The sequence below is a fragment of the Dunckerocampus dactyliophorus genome, chromosome 19 (genome assembly GCF_027744805.1).
Source record: "Dunckerocampus dactyliophorus isolate RoL2022-P2 chromosome 19, RoL_Ddac_1.1, whole genome shotgun sequence".
In the NCBI taxonomy this organism is placed as follows: domain Eukaryota; kingdom Metazoa; phylum Chordata; class Actinopteri; order Syngnathiformes; family Syngnathidae; genus Dunckerocampus; species Dunckerocampus dactyliophorus.
Genome location: NC_072837.1, coordinates 8,510,203 through 8,528,144, shown reverse-complemented (window position 1 = coordinate 8,528,144; position 17,942 = coordinate 8,510,203). Strand labels below are relative to the sequence as shown.

The window sequence follows — 17,942 nt, the reverse complement described above, 5'->3', positions numbered from 1 at the left end:
AGATGGAGTGTTAAAAAGTTATTGACTGATGTATCGTGCAATGCTCTTTTTGATTTCCCCCAAACATCTGAAGTTTCATCTTTAAATAATTCATTTCCACCTGAAAGACAGACTTTTTGTCCAACTTCTGTAAAAACATAAATCTGTATTAAATAGCGGCGTTCTTTCATGAATAAAATGTTCGAGGTATGCTGCATCATTTAATATTTTATCATTTTTCTTCTCTCTGATGTTCCTTGCAATGAACCTTTATTTCAAATCCCACGCTTCCTGAATCCTGCACGTAGGTGTTCAAACATGAGGTGGGTGTTTGCATGTATCACTGAGGGCCCGACTTAAGGTAGATCAAAATAAATGCTTTGTATTTGCAGGAAAAGAAGCCAAATTGAGATAGAAAGAGGAGCGCAGTTCCCTGTGAAATAATTCCATGACTAATCAACCTGTGACTAATTTCTCCTAACTGACAGCCCTAAAAAAAAAAAAAAAAAAAAGACATCAAACTGAAGACATCAAAGTGGCTCTACTTGGTTGTTGTTGTGAGGGATATAAAATAATCCACGGCGACTTTTATTTTGGACTATTTTCCAGACTTGTTTAAAGGATAATCCAATTTGAAGATGCTCATTCTCTGCTTTCTTTGATCTATGTGTGTTTAGTTGCTCTTTTTCTACATTTCTATTGTTTGTTTCTACTCCAGCCTCTGCAGCCCTTTACAGCCTCCTTTTAGACCCACAGAGTGCTTTTGTTTCTGTGCTCCAGGGCTTGTCTGCAGACATGGCACGGCGGGAGCAGAGGCAAGTGCGGATGCTTGAACAACTGAGGGACATACAGGTATTCCTAATCAGTAATTATTTTGTGTGTATAAAGGATGTTTAATGTGTGGAATTCAAAGTACTACAATGTAACAAATTGGAAATAATGAGATATTTGAAATGAGAATTGGTTGCATTGTGTTTTGAAATGCTAAATCCACTCATTGGCTCCAGCACGAGGCACACCTACACATGCTAATGAGAGCCAACAACACATGAGCTGCAACAAGTGTGAGTGTGCAGAACGCAGGTCAAAATTTTATTTTCAACATGTTCATGCTGTTTGTTTCTAGTACTTACAAAATGAGACAAAATTTTTATTTACCAATTCAGATTTGACCAATTCATGATATTTTTGAAGGGTTAATTAAACAAATCTACCATTTTCCCTACTAAGCAGCATTCTCTAATTGTAGCGTGTGTAGAATGATAGTAATATTCAAATCATATCTGATGGGATACTCTGTGGTAGTCTACTACCATGCGTAGTTTACGGGTGGTAGTAATAATGTCTCTTATGCTGTATTACCCAGTTCAATCCAGTATTGTCTAGTCGAGTACAGAGTACAGGTGATTAAAAAAAACTGACCTCGTTAGTTGTGGTAAAAGTTGTGGCTTTTTTTCGCCAAAATGCAAAGACAGCTTGTGAATGTGTTTTTATGTCCATATAAACTAGTTCACATTGTTGCGGCCAAATGAGGAAAAAATAGCAAATATGTCATTCTAAAAGATGTCATCCAATGTAAAATGCTGGACATTACCACAGGATTATTAATTGTATGTATTATATCATTATATATTACATTTTATTTGATTATAAATTATTATTGTAATTGTATTGTAATATTTTTTATACCAGTACTACTATTAGGAATAATATTATAAACAATTTATTATAAATATATTATTTAATAGAATTAACATTATTTAATATTGTTCTACATTATTATCATTAGGCCTAGTAGTATTTGTACTTTGTATTACGGTACATAATACTTAAGGTAACACTCCAATCTGGACTGAAGTGGCAGAAAATGGCCTCTCTAGAGCAACGTGGTTTGCATGGGAAGAACTCTGTTTTGGATTAAATACAAACGATATTAAAATAGTGTATAATTACTCATACATTAATCGACTTTTCCCTTCCAGAGTCGAGAGCAGGCAGAGAGGACTGAGACTGAGGCGTTACTCCAGGAGAGCACAAGGAGCAGAGACGAACTGAAGGCCAGGGCCCAAAAAGCTGTGCGCCAATGGAGGGCAAAGTGCAATCGACTGCAGAAGGAGCTGGAGGAGGCTCGAGCCCACATTGAGCTGCACAGTGACAAGGCAGTACAGGTCAGCAGGCTGACCTGGTAGATGCATTTGCTAAATGACTACTGTCACCACAGACCTTGGGTGAAGTAGTTACTCTTTACACACTCTGTCACTCAGTGTGGCATTGGATCTAACATCTCCCTGAGGTAGAAATAACGCACATGAATTAATACATACTGTACACTGGTGAAGCATCATATCATCACATTCATCTATGTAATGGTAGTGGACCACATAAAACATTGCTAGAATGAATGAAATGAATGAAACATTGCAGAGTTATTTTACTAAGTATGCTGAAGAGTTAAATGCATGTTTGACCTCAAAGAGTACAAAGTGATTTGAAGTCATGTCGCCTGTCGAATGTGCAATTGGATTGTAATAGCCTTATCACACTTAAGCACAATAGACTGTCGGAACTTGAAAATGAAAATCATTTTAATTGAGAAATCAATAAGCAATTCCGCAGCAAATAGGTACGGACGCTCACTGTCCTAAAAGATAAGCAAAAATTTTGGTTTTAGCCATTGTTTGCAACAATGAGACAAACATTGACGGTCACAAGAGAACCAAACGTTCCCAGCTTATGTGATTCTGTGGTTCAGCAATCTTTTTTTCCACAGCACATAAACCAACACACTTGCATTTGCATAAAACTACAGTAGCTGAATTATTTATGTGCTTTTTTTCTCTGCTTGTATTTCTTCATAATGCCCTTTCACATTAGAAATTGCCAGTGAAATAAGCACAAATGTCCTCTTGAAGTCTGGTGAAAAGGTAGGTTGTGTAGAATACCTTATAACTATTCAAATATACCCTTATAAACAATAGAAGATGGTGTTCTGTCTCTTTCTACTGAAATTGATCGTCAGCCTAAACAAAGCAAACAAGTTGGAACTTTGTGCATAATCGTATAGCTCCAATGGGTTCCAAAAGTATCTCCAAAGGCCCTTATGAAAAGTTATTAGACTGACAATGCACTGAGCTGTTGGCTTGTGAAATATATAACAATGCTCAACATAGAACAGATTGGTACAAAACACAAAAACATTTAAAAACACAAAAACAATTAGACAAAAAGTGCAATGTAATTGTCTATTATTTGGAGATGTCCAACTATTTACAGTGAAATGACACAACATCAACAAAGCCTTACGCAAGATAATGTAAATTAAAATGTACAAAAGTTAAAGAGAAGCTAAGAGCTTCCAGGTAACAGCAAGACTGGTATTCTGAAACACAAAGTCTCTCAGCTTCTTGTTGTCAGTTTCCTGCTGCTCCTTTCCTCACCTTTCCAGCTTGCTTGTGTGTGTAACCACTCCCTCCCCCTTCTGTTTAGTGTCGACACATGCGGCACCACACACATTTTAGACAATCACATGCAGCTCTAACAGGAAAAAAAATACGAGAAAAAAACACGGCTTGTTCACTTCAAAACAGGGATGCCCCGATTCACATTTTTTGGCTTCCGATCCAATTCCATTGTTTTTCATAGTCTTGCCGATCCGATCCGGGACTGATCCTTTTTTTTCTTTTTCTTTTTTTTTTAATAACAAGCTTTTGTTACAAAAATGAATTTGTGGAATTGAATATGGAATATGGATATGGATAATATGGAATAGCTCTTCAAAGCATTAAACATAATGCAACCAAAGTGTTGCTGAATTTACTTTTTTATTACACAGCATGACCAACAATGTTGTTTGGCTTTTGTAACAAACCTCTAAGTCAGGTCCCGAATCCAATAAAAGTCCATCCAATAAAAGATAAAATTGGAAAAAATGGGCGTGCAAAATACTTTTAAGGTAGGATTGATCATTTGACATGGTTATAAATCAATTTGAAGTGTGATTTTAGAATATATGGCTTCTTTTTTTTTTTTTTTTAACAAACTCTCTTCAACGCAATGGTAATTTATTGACGGCCCCTAGTATAAACAACCAGCGAGCTCCCCGCACCACGACACAGCAGTCCAGGCACAGTGAGGGTGAACTACCACTGTTACTACAGAGCCGCATATCCAACGTGAAACTAAGGTCACCACAGTACACCGCGAACATGTTTGCATGGTGGTGTTGCGTTGTCTTCTTCTTGCGGGAGACGGGGGTGTCTCATTAGCTCACCTACCATGTTGGAGTGTGGCACAGAGTTATGAATGTTATACGGCACCCAGATTGGTCCCATCCCGTGGTGGAAGCCGATTTTGACCGATCTTCAAAATACAGCGGCTTGAATCGGGACATCCCTACTTCAACGAGCCGGCCCTAAGAGCCGTTTTGTTTGTGACCGACATATCACTACTGTCAAGATGCTTTGGATTTGTTTATTCATTCATTTTCTACTGCTTATTGCTTATTGAGCCGGTGCCTATCCCAGCTGCCTTAGGGTGGGAGTGAGAGAGTACATCCTGGACTGGATGACAGTTACTCGGAGGATACACATAGACACAGTTTGTAACTCTTGCATTGGATCCATTAGTGCAGGTGAGCCGGGGGAGAATATATTACCATGCAGTCAGGGTGTAATAGCAGGAGTGGTTGTTTTGTAAAATATCTCGCAGTTTTTGTTAACTTAGTAGCACACTTGTAATGATTTGCCTTTGGGTTGAACTGAGTGAGCCACTTTCAAACTGCAGTCACCACACACACTGTTACAGAGACTTCCACCTGGAACACTTGAGGTGGTGTGAATTCATTACAAAATAATGTCTACCTCCCTTAATGAATTAGAATAGATAATCAAGTGCTCAATTAAATGATTAGTGTCTGAGCTTCAGCAAAGTCCATACAAATACCAGTCAAAGCCAGAGTATTAGAAGCAATCTGCCTCGCACAGACCTGACCGTTGTTGCTTATCGCCGAGCCGGGTGCAAGCGCGTTTCTATCAGCCCCGCTGCTTCTGCTGCTGCGTGTGCTTCCCTCCACTTTTCGCTGTCACTTTTCCGTCTGGCCTTGTCAAATATTGTCAAAGCTCTCCTTTTGTTCACCATTTCCCCTCCCCATCTTCTGTAATTCTATTTTTCCTTTCAACTCCCCCTTCACCCATCTGTCTCCCACTCTTTCTGTTCCTCCCTCCAGGTAGCCAAAGAGAAGGAGAGCTCCCAGACTCAGCTGAAGGCGCTGAGCCAGCAGGCTGAGGCAGCTCGCAGGGAGCTGGCTGAAAACCTGCGACGTTTGGCCCAGCGTGAAGAGGAGCTGCACCGCAAGGATGTGGAGATGTCTGAGACCTGCCAGCGCCAGCTGGCTTTGGAGCAAGAAATCCGGGAGGTTAGGGGCGAGGCTGAACATCCTTTCATTCTGTTTCAGTAAACATAGGAAAGACTAAATATGTTTACCTCTTAACAATATGTATTTATAACTCCAAAATAATTTCTTGTAGTCCCTGCAAAGCAACAGGAAAAGACGCTCTATGCCAATTCTCTGAGTAGTTCATAACTCATACAGTATCTTTCAAAGATTAGTACAGAAGGTTCTGAGTTCAAATCTCAGAACTCTGTGTGGTGTTTGCATGTTCTCCATGTGTTTGTGTGGGCTCTCTCCAGCTATTCCACTTCCTCCCACATCCCAAATACTGACATTTATTTCAGTGAACGTGCGTGCATGCACCTTAAAACCCACAGACGATTAAAAAAAAATAACATTCATTATGTTTTCTGGATGTTATAATGCACGACCAAGTCAGTCGTGATAGCTTTTTCAGGCTTCTGATTGGCCAAAATGCGCATAGCTGAATGTGGACGGAGATTTTTTTAAAATTCCACTCTTGTGGATGCATATTTTTTGACAGTGGGGACATGGAATTATTGATATCAGTGACAGATTTCACTTATTTTTTAAATGATATCAGAGGTCATATAGGTGCAGGATTATTGGTGACAGTTCTGGCAGTTTTAACTGGTAATCAGTGATCGCTTTGCAGGGACTACACTGCCTTATACAAGAATATTCCAGTTATTATTCATGAAATGTGAGGCCTTAAAAGATGTCACTCATGTTTATTACATTCACTTTTACAGACAGGACAGCAGTCAGCACAGAAGTTGTGTCAAGTTATTCCTCATCCATCATGAAGCTTTCTTTATTATCTGTCATGTACTTGTTTTTTTAAAGCAGCCAGCCAGCACAGAAGTTATTCTAAGGTAGACATGTCTTTTCTCAAAAGCTTGTTTGATCATTAAGATCGCATTAATATTCATGCATAACTTGTAAATTCTTGAGAACCGGTGATTTGAAGTTAAAGTACTGTACATTCTGATTGTGATATTTTTTTTTAACTACAGGTAAAAGAGGCCTCAGCCGCCCTTCAGACAGAGGCTCGGCGTCAGTCTGACATCCACTCAAGACTGAGAGAAGAGAACCTGAGGCTCGTAGAAAAAGCTGACGCACAAGCCCGTCTCTGTCAGAGAGACCAGAATAAGCAGGCTGAACTCCAAGGCAAGCTGACACAGATGACCTCAGCCCATGCCCAGCTAGCGCAGCGCTTGACTGAGGAGGAAGCTTCCAAGAAGGAGCTTCATAAGGTCACAGTGGAATTGCAAGCCAAGCTGGCCGGGGCTCAGGAAGAACGGGACACATTAAGGCAACAGCTGCAGCTCGAGAGAGAGGTGCATGAAAAAGAGCTGGGCAACCTGAAGGCCATGATTGAGGATGGCAGGACAAAGAACAAGGAAATGCAGGAAATGATATGGGTTTGCCGTCAGGAACGGGAAGAAATCCAGGCACATCTAACTGACTTTAAGGTAGGTCCTACCCATGAGCCAACCACAGAGAGAGTTTTCTTTTGAGCATGGAGCGTCATTAGCTTGTACTTTACAATAATGTGCCCCAGCCACTAAACATCTGTCAGATTTCCAACATGGGGAAATGCAGAACTCATGAATGTCATTTTCCTCATCGTCTGTGACACTCTGAGAGTGAGGGAATGGAATGTAGCTGAGATCTAAATGGTGTGCGTGCATCATTATGGTCATTCTGAGGCTCCAGGCGTGAAAATATAAAAACAGGAGTCTCATCAAGGCAGCGCTGTAGATGGGGAATTCCCATTGATTTGACGCCTTCAGCACTCACTCCTTTAGCCCGACGACCCACCCCCACTCGCAACCCCGCAATGATGTGCCCTCATGGGTTCATTGTTTTTAAGGTGCCTACTGTTCCCTGATATAGGTGAGGATAGCACATTAAGTGTCCTCGTTGGCATTAATATCTGGCGTAGCTCATTGTAATGGTGTCATTTCAGTTCAGTGAGGACAAGGGCGTGTTCTAGAATGCATTAAGTTCTACCCCATGGGTGCTGCACATGTCCCTAAGAAGCCCACCTAATATTCATAGCTAGAAGCATATATTCTAGTTTAGCTCCAGTCAACTTTGAGACAAAGCTTAAAATAGCTGCTTTTCCTTGTACTTGTCCACTGTATCATCCTTCTCCCTCATAATCCTTTCCATTGTCACCTCCCTCCAGCTTTAATTTTGCATTTTTTCCATCTGTTTCCTTCTTCCTCTCTTGTTATGTTTTTCTCTGTTTTTCAAGTTCATGCCAAGTTCTCCATCATTGTTAATGACACTCTAATTAGTTGATGCAATTTTTTATATACAAACAAGTCTAGGACGAGCATGGTCTGTGCAAGGACAGGATATACAGTGGTATGAAAAAGTGTTTGCCCCCTTCCCGATTTCTTTTTTTTTTTTTGCGTGTTTTCCACACTTAATTTGCCACCATTAAATGTTTCAGAGTATCAAACAAATTTCAATATTAGTCAGTGACAACACAACTGAACACAAAATGCAGTTTTTAAATGAAACATTTTATTATTACACTGTAAAATATGTTGGCGTTACTTGAAAAAATATGCAAACTTGCTGCCTCACATAAAGTAATTTATGTTACGTTAGATGAATTACGTAGGATTTATTTAAATGTACAATTGTTTTAATCACAAATTAAAATTTGTGATGAATTATTTTAACATTGACAAACTAAAATGTGCACCAAATTATTTTTTAATGAAATGAAAGATTTTTTTTAAATAGTGAAATTGAAATATACAATTAATTTTTTTTTGTCACAAACCAAAAATGTGCTTTGAATTATTATTTTTTTTTTATCAGTCTTAAATAAAGGTGTACAATTATTATTTTTTTTTTATAACGCAAGACAACGAGAGAATCTGGTAAATTTTCAAAATTAAAACAAGTTTCAAAATAAAACACGAGATTGACAAATAACGTAGCCCTCTGTGTGCACATTTGTTGCCTGTTTGTATTTATTTATTTAAAAAGAGCCTGGCAGAGTTGAAAACACACACATATATATACACAAAGGGTGCCTATACACACACCGACACACACATATACCTTCAGGATACACATAGCCTACACCGACACACACACCCACAGGCTACACATACACCGGCCGTGTCAACCGGCGCGGAGAAATGAGCCTGGTGTGAGCTGGAGGGCTGCAGCTAGCGTGCGATTTTCAAGGGCGAACCGCTTCGCAGCGCTTCGGTGTCCGGTGTGAACCCGGCATGACCTGGGTCGCGTCGGCTGAAACTAAATTCCCTGTGCGGGTCGGAACACTGTGTTCCCTGTACCGAAGCTCTGCCACACACACAACAACGCCAAACGGCCGACAATCTCTCCCACACTTGCCCCTGTCCCCGACACCTCCCACACAAATTGCCCAAAACAGAGTAGTCTATGATAAACTGTTGTCTACTGTTGTTTAAAAAAAATGGCGACGTTACTGTGATATTTGAATTTGAAAAATCCTGAGTTGCTTCTACAGATGCACTATCGAAAGTGTCCTTACCGCCTCCATCACTGTTTGGTACGGTAACTGTACAACACGTGATAGGAAGGCACTCCAGCGGGTGATCAAGACCTCACAGAACATTGTTGGGGCAGCCCTCCCCTCACTGCAAGACATTTATAAATCTAGAGTCCTACGCAGAACACACAAGCTCATCAAGGACAGCACACATCCACAACACTCATTATTCACACTCCTACCATCAGGCAGACGCTACAGGAGTTTGAAGTCCAGGACCACAAGGCTGGCAAACAGCTTTTACCCACAGGCCATCAGGCTTCTCAACGAAGCACTCACACACGCCGTACGCAACACACACACACACACACACACTCATAGCACTTTTATTTATTTATTTATTTGTATTATTTATTTGTATTAATGTCTCTTCTGTTGTTGTTGCTTAATTTATTGGTATATATGTTTATGTTTCTTATGTTCTTATTCTTTCTTGTGTTTTATTTCTTTTCTTGGGAGAATGAACAGAATAAGATTTTCATTGCATGGTATAACTGCCTGTTTTACCATGCACATGACAATGAAACTCTCTTGAATCTTGAATCTCAGTTTTGTAAAGAGGAATGGTCCTAAATTCATCCTGATGGTTGTCTGATCTGCAACTACAGGAAACATTTGGTTGAGGTTATTGCTGCCAAAGGAGGATCAACCAGTTATTAAATCCAAGGTTTCGCTTACTTCTTCCCTGTGCTGTGAATGTTTACATGTTACATGTTTCATTGAAAATATGAAAACATAATTGTGTGTGTGTGTGTGATATTACTTGAAGCACATTCTGTTTGTTTATTTTTGTGATTACTACATTTTATGACCAATTTATACAGAAATTTAAGAAATTCAAAAGGGTTCACATATGTTTTCCTTCCCCTGTAGTTCTTGGGAAAAGCTGTAGCAACCTCGAGTCACTTTAAATCTGCCAGACAACACCGACAATGTTTTAAAATGTTTAGAGTTCATTTGTAAGTCTGGATGATGTTCATTCTTATTTGAATCCCTAAGCATATCATGGTCATGAATACACCTGCTCTCCATTAGGCAGGTGCAACGTCTGACAAGAAGTTGTGCGAGGCACTGCGTGTCAAGTTGGACAGGATGAAAGATGAATGTGACAAGCTTGCTGCACAGCTGAGCGCCAAGGAGGATGCACATGCACTCCTCCACAAAAAGTACCAACTACTCGAACTGGAACTGGATGAAGTAAGTGATGTCTCCTGTTTCACATTGAGGAATGCAAAATGAAAATAATATAGACAAATGGAAAAAAAAGAAAAGCAACACTAGTGATTTTAACATAAAATGCAGCCTTCGGCTTGTAAAAAGGAGAATCACATCTCTGTCATTGCTGTTGCTATTTTTATGGCTATAATCTTGGTGGAGCAGCCAGCGCACCTCTGGGCAGTCTGTGCTATTGTTCACAGTTGTGTGCAGTGCTTGCACAAACATTGCAACACACTAAAATTATGAGAGATAATTAAAATACAGACACATTTCTTATTGTTGAACATGTACAGATGGAGAGAAAATTGTTGGTTAAAAATAAAAACAGTCACAGAAGTAACTAGAAACAAATGAAACCATAAAAGTGCATTCTAACTGTGGTGGGGGAATGTGGGGATTAGATGATGTCATCATCTAATTTGCATAATTGACCATAACACATGTTGAGTGAAATGCTGAAACTGGTGTAGGTATCAACTCAAGTGTGGGCTTTGAAGTGTACACGATGCGTTACTTTAGTTAAATAAACCCACTGTATGCATCCTATATGGGTCAGTCGCCTGAAAGGGCTACCAAAAATGTGACAAGCAAAATTTTGTTTCCTAAACAATTTGCATATTAAAATAAAGCATGACTTTAATATATTCGCTACATCATCTCTAAGTGCTTTAAATTGTCACAAACATGCTCCAAAATGGCACTGTATCCTACACGTAACATGGAGCTAGAAGATGGACTTCAAACTCTGTGCAAGACTCAACACTGTTTTCTTCAAAGCATTATTAACACACTTCACCTTCTGCGGAAATATGATGTAACAAAAATAGATCGGTAGAAACCCTGAAAGTAACGCGTATCGTGGACACTACACCATATTTCTGATTTAGACTCAGTGTCACTTTTGTTATTGTCTGAATTTTGACAAAAAACAGGGAAATAACACAAATACTGAACAATGAAGTTCACATTGTGTGTCAAGGCAGAGGTCAGCTCATTTGCATATAGTCTTCCGTGATTCAACATTAGAAAAAAATGTACAGAAATGAGCCGCAAAAATTATGAGACAAAAGTTTTAGGTACTGATGAATATTTCAAGCCCTTGAGGCTCATCTCTGTTCTTTTTGGCAAATTCGAGCCAGGTCTTCATATTCTTCTTGCTCATGAGTGATTTGCATCCTCTGATGTAATAAGCTGCTTGCTTGATAGTGAATTACCTGCATTTTTTTCCCTCATTGCCGAATATTTGTAGACTATTTGCAGAGCATTTGCTGAAATGTCTTAGTCTAAAACAGTGAGAAGTCCCACACTATTGACGCCATGTTTGTTTACAAGTGAACTCAGGTGGATTTAGGACAGGCTGTTTGCAGCATGTCACAGAAAAGCAGTGCTTCATTTGCTCGCGCTAACCCACCTCCAGTACAGTACGGGTAATCTCACCTCATTGGAGTTTTTTTTTTTTTTTTTTTAAATCGGTTTTCTGAGCTATTTTTTTATGTTATCTGATTTATCGGGATGACGATTTAATTCTTCATATCGGCACTCCTAATTTTATTCAATGAGTTCCACTGCACCCAATTACTCTGACAGTTACTTGCTCAATTAGCATAATAAATGCAAACCATGTTTTCTAGTGCCGGAACAGATGGGCTAACATACCAGTGGTGGATTCAAAGCAAGGTCATGTCATCATGTGTCACGTTTAAAAGGTTACGTTTGTGCCAAATCGGCACTATTTCTAAAGGGCTGCGGCATAAAATCTTAGGTGTTTTACAACAGCAGATGGAGTCTTCACTTTCCTCTCAGACAGGCCCCATAAGTAGGAGGGTCTCTTTAGGGCATCCATGTATTGACTCTAAATCGGCTGAATGGGGGGAAAAAAGGGTGTTATTCATGTAATGTGGGTAGTTTATCATGTAGAGACAGAATAATGACCCACAGTCCCCGGGCAACACTGATCGGTTAGTTTCTGGGTCTCTGACATATTGATTGACAGTGTCCTGGAAGAGACCCTGAAACTATTGACAGAGCAGAGCACAGCAGAGGAGGATAGTTAACTAGGTCTGTTTGTGTAGGAGGAAAGCAAATGACAATGATGCCTAAGGTTGTTTGTGTATTTATCTGTAGTGTATTTTTTGTTTCTTTGCTAGGAAAACAAATACACATTTTTACTGTGGCATCTAGAAATTTGACCACAGTCTGCTCTGGTGCTGATAGTTTCAAAACCAAATTTCCCATTGAAATCAGTTATATGACATTTTCTCCAAACCTGCATAGATCTTTACAAGGATCTTCTGTTTTATGTATATTTTCAAATTGTTTTTTTCTTTTTTTTTTAAACTTTGAACCCTGCGGCTTATACAGCAGTTCTGCTAATTTATGGCTAAATTCTAATCTTGTGACACCTCCTTTTCTTCAGAATTACTACTGATTGTTTAAATACTGTGCCGCTCGCGAGTCAGTGAGGAAACGATAGCTCTTTCTTTGGCAGGAGCCAGTCACGAGCTATCAGTGCACTCACAACAAGCTTGTCAGCTAGCTGGAAGCCCGTGGAAGTCAATATATATTCCTGTATAACAGTCTGACTCACGGTGTCGTATTTCAAAGAACACTTTACTAACGGCACTAAATTCATCACACAGCAACTTAATACTCAAAAGATGTACAGTATAATATAATATACACAATATAATATACACAAATATACAAACATGTCCCAATATGACTTAATTTTTTTTTTTAGTTTTCCCATAAGTCATTGCGTCTGAGCAAGGCATTCATTGGGGCGCTACAATGACGTCAGCTTCCCCCTTTTTGCTTTGGGCTCCTGGTCCTCTGGCTCCCTTTGGTGGACAGAAGCAGCATAGCAGCGCCATTTCCTATGCTTTCTATGCTCTCCTCCAATTAAATGGTTTTCTCAAATGAAATGCATTATGGGAACACTTTGAAATGTTGTTTTTTTTTTTCATATAAAACTCATATGGATGCATGTTTCTATATTTCTGAGGAGTGTTAGTTGCTGTGTGATGAGTTTAATGTTGTTTGTAAGATGAAATGGTGAGTCAGACTGTTTCATTGAATTATTTCCAATGGGTTGACAAGCTCCTTGTGAGTTTATTCATAGCTCATGATTGGCTCCTGTCAAATAAAGAGCTGACTGGTCCTCAAGGACGTGTGTGTGCCACATTATGCCACTTCATGATGTGGACACGTGCGTCTTACACAAGAACAAATCTGTTTTTTCCTAAAAATTTAGTGAGTGGCCTTATACACCGGAATTTACCGTGTATGTATTGATATCTAAAAATCATGGGGTGCCTAATCATCATCATTATCACTGACATGAATGTTTTGTGAGTACAAGGTTTCATTTGCCACTATTTTTATTGTATAGTAGTTATCTTTTTATATTTTTTTTATGATGTGGCAAAGCACTGCAAAAAATAAGCAAGTTTCAAGTGCAACTCCACTTTAAATATTGACTATCTTGTCAGGGTTTTTGGCAGCAGCTTCAGAGAACATGTCGTGTTTGTAGTATAGTAATTAGTTACAGTGTCAAACTGTTGCCTTCATAGACCCTTTATTAACTATACAGCGGCGATACAAGTGTAAAAAGTGTCAGCCGGTCATAATATTGAAGGCTTAAAGTTATATAGAGATCTGGGGGACTCCCATACTGCTGATAGCTGATATCACGATGTTGTTCTTCAGACTGCATACTATTCACACAACAGCACCTTTGCTGGCTTCAGCCAAACAGTTCACTTCACTTTACCTCAACTGCTTCGAGACTTGATCTAGAGTCAATTTCACACAATTGACAGAATCTTTTATGATCAATTCACTGACTAATGGATGATTATGCTCATCCGTAGTTGTCATTCTAAAAAAAAACCTGCAGGAAGGGACAATATCCTTAACTGTGTCATTGCTCTCCCATCCTTCACAGGTGAGATCAAATGAAGGGAGACGTGCCTCAGTTTCAGAGCTTGTTAAGCTGGAAGAGAAGGTGGCACAGATGGAGGCGGAACATGCAGCGGCTCTGTCCTCCATTGGTGATGAACTAGATGTAGCACTCCATGGCCTTGACAGGAATGGTGAAGACAACTTCCAGGTATATTATATAGTGCTCTCAAGAGATTAAAAAAAGAGAAACTAATTGTGATCTGTAATGAATTTATCTAATTAATCTCTTTTTTTAATCATTAAAAATTACTGAGAAAAGGCCTCACTCTCAGGTATTTTCATTTAAATTCATTACGTTATTGTGGCAAATCAAAAGCTAAAAAAGATATATACCAAGAAGTGGCCTTAGAAAGTAATTTATTGTTTTGAACAGACTTGAACAGATGCTGTCCTCGCCATTTACATTCGGCTGTATTTGAGACTAGTCCTAAGTGCTGCCTGCAACCTGTAGTTTTGAACACCAGGAGAGCACCACTTGCTTCTTTTGGGGATCTCCAGCTTCTACTTTAGCTTTTTTAGTGGGGAGTGCAGAAGCAAACAGACAAAAGACACCCATCTACACACATGCTAAACAGGATATATAACCAAAAGCAGACATTTGTGTAGGAACCTTGGATTCAACAGTGCTGCTGTGCACATCACTCACACCGACAGCACTTTCAGCTCCCGGTCGACTTCTCTTAGATTTTTTTTAACAGTTTTTTTTCCCGCCACAGTGCAGCAGTCCCTTTGATCGCATTTGTATCCTGGTTCACAGTCACTCTCGCTGCCAAGTGCTCGTGGACCCCCTCAGAAGGGGACCTGTGTGCACCGCTGTGCTCTGCAGCTGCGCTTTGAGCCTGTGTGGCAGCCACTCACTCGAAATATTTCTTTGACTTGGACCTGGTTGGAAGTGACAGCTTGAAAAAAACTTGCCTGATGCCCATGCAGAGATAATGCTGTGTGTCAAGACCTCCTATAGAATGGTTCTAAAAAAATCAGGCTGTTTGTTGGTTCATTATTCCGAACTGATTTACCTAATGTGTAAGTACAAAAGTGTGTACTTCAGGAACCATATGTTCCAATTTACTTGAGATTTTTTCCCCCCGGATTTTGAACGTACATTCTGTGCTATCCACTTTTACGTTGATGGCATTTTTTGGACCTGTTTTACTTTCATTGCAAAAACTGTGATCAGTGAGCTAGGTCTGTGGTCTAGAAGCAACTATTACATCCAGGGTTTGCTATACGTTCATTCATTTGTGGCAGCCCACCACGATTAAATTTGGACCTCCACTGAAGGGTTTGGCACTTTTTTTTTTTCAGAATTTAGAATCTGCTCGCCCTCCGTCACACGTCACATTATAACATGATTGTCTGAGTTGCTTGTCATCACAACTCTGTTCAATAGATTTCATCGTATCTCTGCATAGTCAAGCAGACTTCAGCTTCCTTAAGGAACTCACTCTTCAGTTTGCAAGCGATAGCCAAGAACTAGCTTGACAACATAGTGCAAAAGGCCAGACGGTCATCAAACTCTTGGTGCAAACCAAAAAATTAAACAGCACAACACATAAACAGGTAAGTTAACACACAGCAACAATGAACTACCATTCTATATGGGTAAGAACATAGAAGCGCTAACAACAAACACGTAATTTAAAAAGTTATTTACAAGGTGTCCGCAGGGCATGATGGGCACTCCAGCGCCAACTCCTCTCAATGCTACTGTATAATGAGATATTAGATGTCCAAAACAAAACACTCCGTTTTACCCATCCACACACAGACACTAAGTTTTGCGTTAAGGCCAATTATGCAAATTAGACAATGACACGATCGAGCAAACGTTTTCTCTTAACGATTATAGGTACACATTATGACAACCACAAATAAATGCATTTGAATCAAATGCAAACTGAGTTACTTAAAATACTTGAAGATTCTTGCATTAACTGCATATTTGAAGTTCCATTTCAGCTGCTGGCGTGCATGCGTGTTTAATCTCCTTATATGAGTCATGTAACAAATGAATCATGGATGGGGTTAGCAGGCTTTGCTGTTATTTCCCAATACATACATCTAAGCTGGTACATTTCAGCATTTGTATAGCATTGGTGGCGATGTGCTCTTAACTGAGTGACATTTAGGTTCACGATGGCACACAATATGGACGTGATTGTTTTGTAAATGCATGTCTGCATCTCTTAGCTATGGAGGATCATTTGTATTGCTAATGGTGGCAGCTTTGTTTGGGAATGGGTACATTTAAGCTTGTGTAACATCTTACTGTGCCTCACATAAATCATACTTGACAAAAGGTTACACATTTTCTGCAGTATATTTATTGATGCATTCTTTACATTGTAAGGTGTTTCTTCATGCATGCACAAAATACCAATGACAAAATCATTTGGATCCATTTTTTGCACCTCACAATCACGTTCATTCTTTTCACCAGGCGACCAAGAAAGCTGGATTAGTAAAAGACCCCTCCCTTTGGCTAGCAGAGACAAAGGTATGATGATTGCATGCAGTGTTGGGCTGTCAACCTGGCAAGGGATTTTTCCAGCAAATTCAATTATATAACACAAGATTAAGAGTGTGACACTGTTAGTAGGAACATGGTGTGCCTCCACAGCACTGGAAAATTAATGATCCATTTTTTGTTTATCCCACACCAACATTTACTTAGATGAAACCTCTCAGAAAAATGATTTATAGTGGAGAAAACGCATTCCACCGTTTTGGGCCTTGTGGACCGTAGAGTAATATGACCTTTCAGTTAGGCTGGTGATGGTTTTGTATTTTCCACACACATGTCGTTATGACCCACATCTACAAAGTTTCTGTTTCTAAATCGCACGAGATTTCTTGCTCAGACTTGTGTGACCAGGAGCGGGCAAGCCTTGCTGGCTTGAACAGGGTTCTTACGCATGTATGGAAAAGTATGGAATTTGGTTTTATACGTTTCATACAAGTATGGAAAAATATTCATATTTCCAAGACTGTTACCACTGCCCTGTTTTCTAAAAGATAACATTTTGAATAACTAAAAAAAACAAAAACAAATGGATCAATGTGTTTTTCTAAGGCGCTTGCAGGCAGCTAAGATGTTTGTGTGAGAGCACACAGTGGGAGATGCATCCCGGAAATCATTTGGGAAAATTGACAAGTTGATTGGCCAACCCTCTGCTCTTATCCTCTTCCAACCCTTAATTTGTATGAGCTGCATTACCTAGCTATAATCTCCTGGAAATTATATATTTTATATATATTATATATTAAATTATATGGTGACATTATGGCATACATATTCAGAATAATGAAAACAAACCATTCATTCCAACATCTATTTACATGATACTAGGCCTGCAACTAATGATTATTTTCCTAGTCGTTTAATATGAAGCTTGTTGTTTTAATTAATTGAGTAATCGGTTGGGCCCTAAACGGACAAATATGAACGGTCAATATGAACCAAACACAAACACAAAAAAATCCCATTGGAAAGGCTGAAATCAGAGGATATGCCAACATTTTTGTAGATTAATTGGATAATCAATTAATCACTGATGTAGGGATTTAATTGTTGCATCTCTAGTGACACTCATCTATTTACTGAGTGTGGAAAAAGTAAGGAATTTTGAAATGTCAAATTTGTCGGAACCCTGCATAAAAATATGCTCCAATTTATTAACTTTGTTTTGGATAAATGTTTGATTTACACTTTCAATTTTGATAGTTGTATAGTACTGTATGTACTGTATTATTGAAGGTAAATATTATTTAATAGTCTGACATCTCATCCGGCTTACTCTCAGACAACAA

The 17,942-nt window shown here is 39.2% G+C and overlaps 1 protein-coding gene across 2 annotated transcripts in view; it reads left to right on the top strand.

The window, feature by feature from the left end:
- Window positions 1-17,942, top strand: part of LOC129172467 (centrosomal protein of 128 kDa-like) — a 40,032-nt gene that overhangs the window by 8,707 nt on the left and 13,383 nt on the right. The window contains exons 11-17 of one of the 2 annotated variants that reach the window (XM_054762219.1): window positions 760-831; window positions 1,962-2,147; window positions 5,204-5,392; window positions 6,406-6,864; window positions 9,987-10,148; window positions 14,116-14,280; window positions 16,573-16,629. In XM_054762219.1, coding sequence (XP_054618194.1) covers window positions 760-831; window positions 1,962-2,147; window positions 5,204-5,392; window positions 6,406-6,864; window positions 9,987-10,148; window positions 14,116-14,280; window positions 16,573-16,629 — 1,290 coding nt within the window. The remainder of the gene's footprint in view (window positions 1-759; window positions 832-1,961; window positions 2,148-5,203; window positions 5,393-6,405; window positions 6,865-9,986; window positions 10,149-14,115; window positions 14,281-16,572; window positions 16,630-17,942) is intronic. The other variant, XM_054762220.1, reaches the window with a different exon arrangement.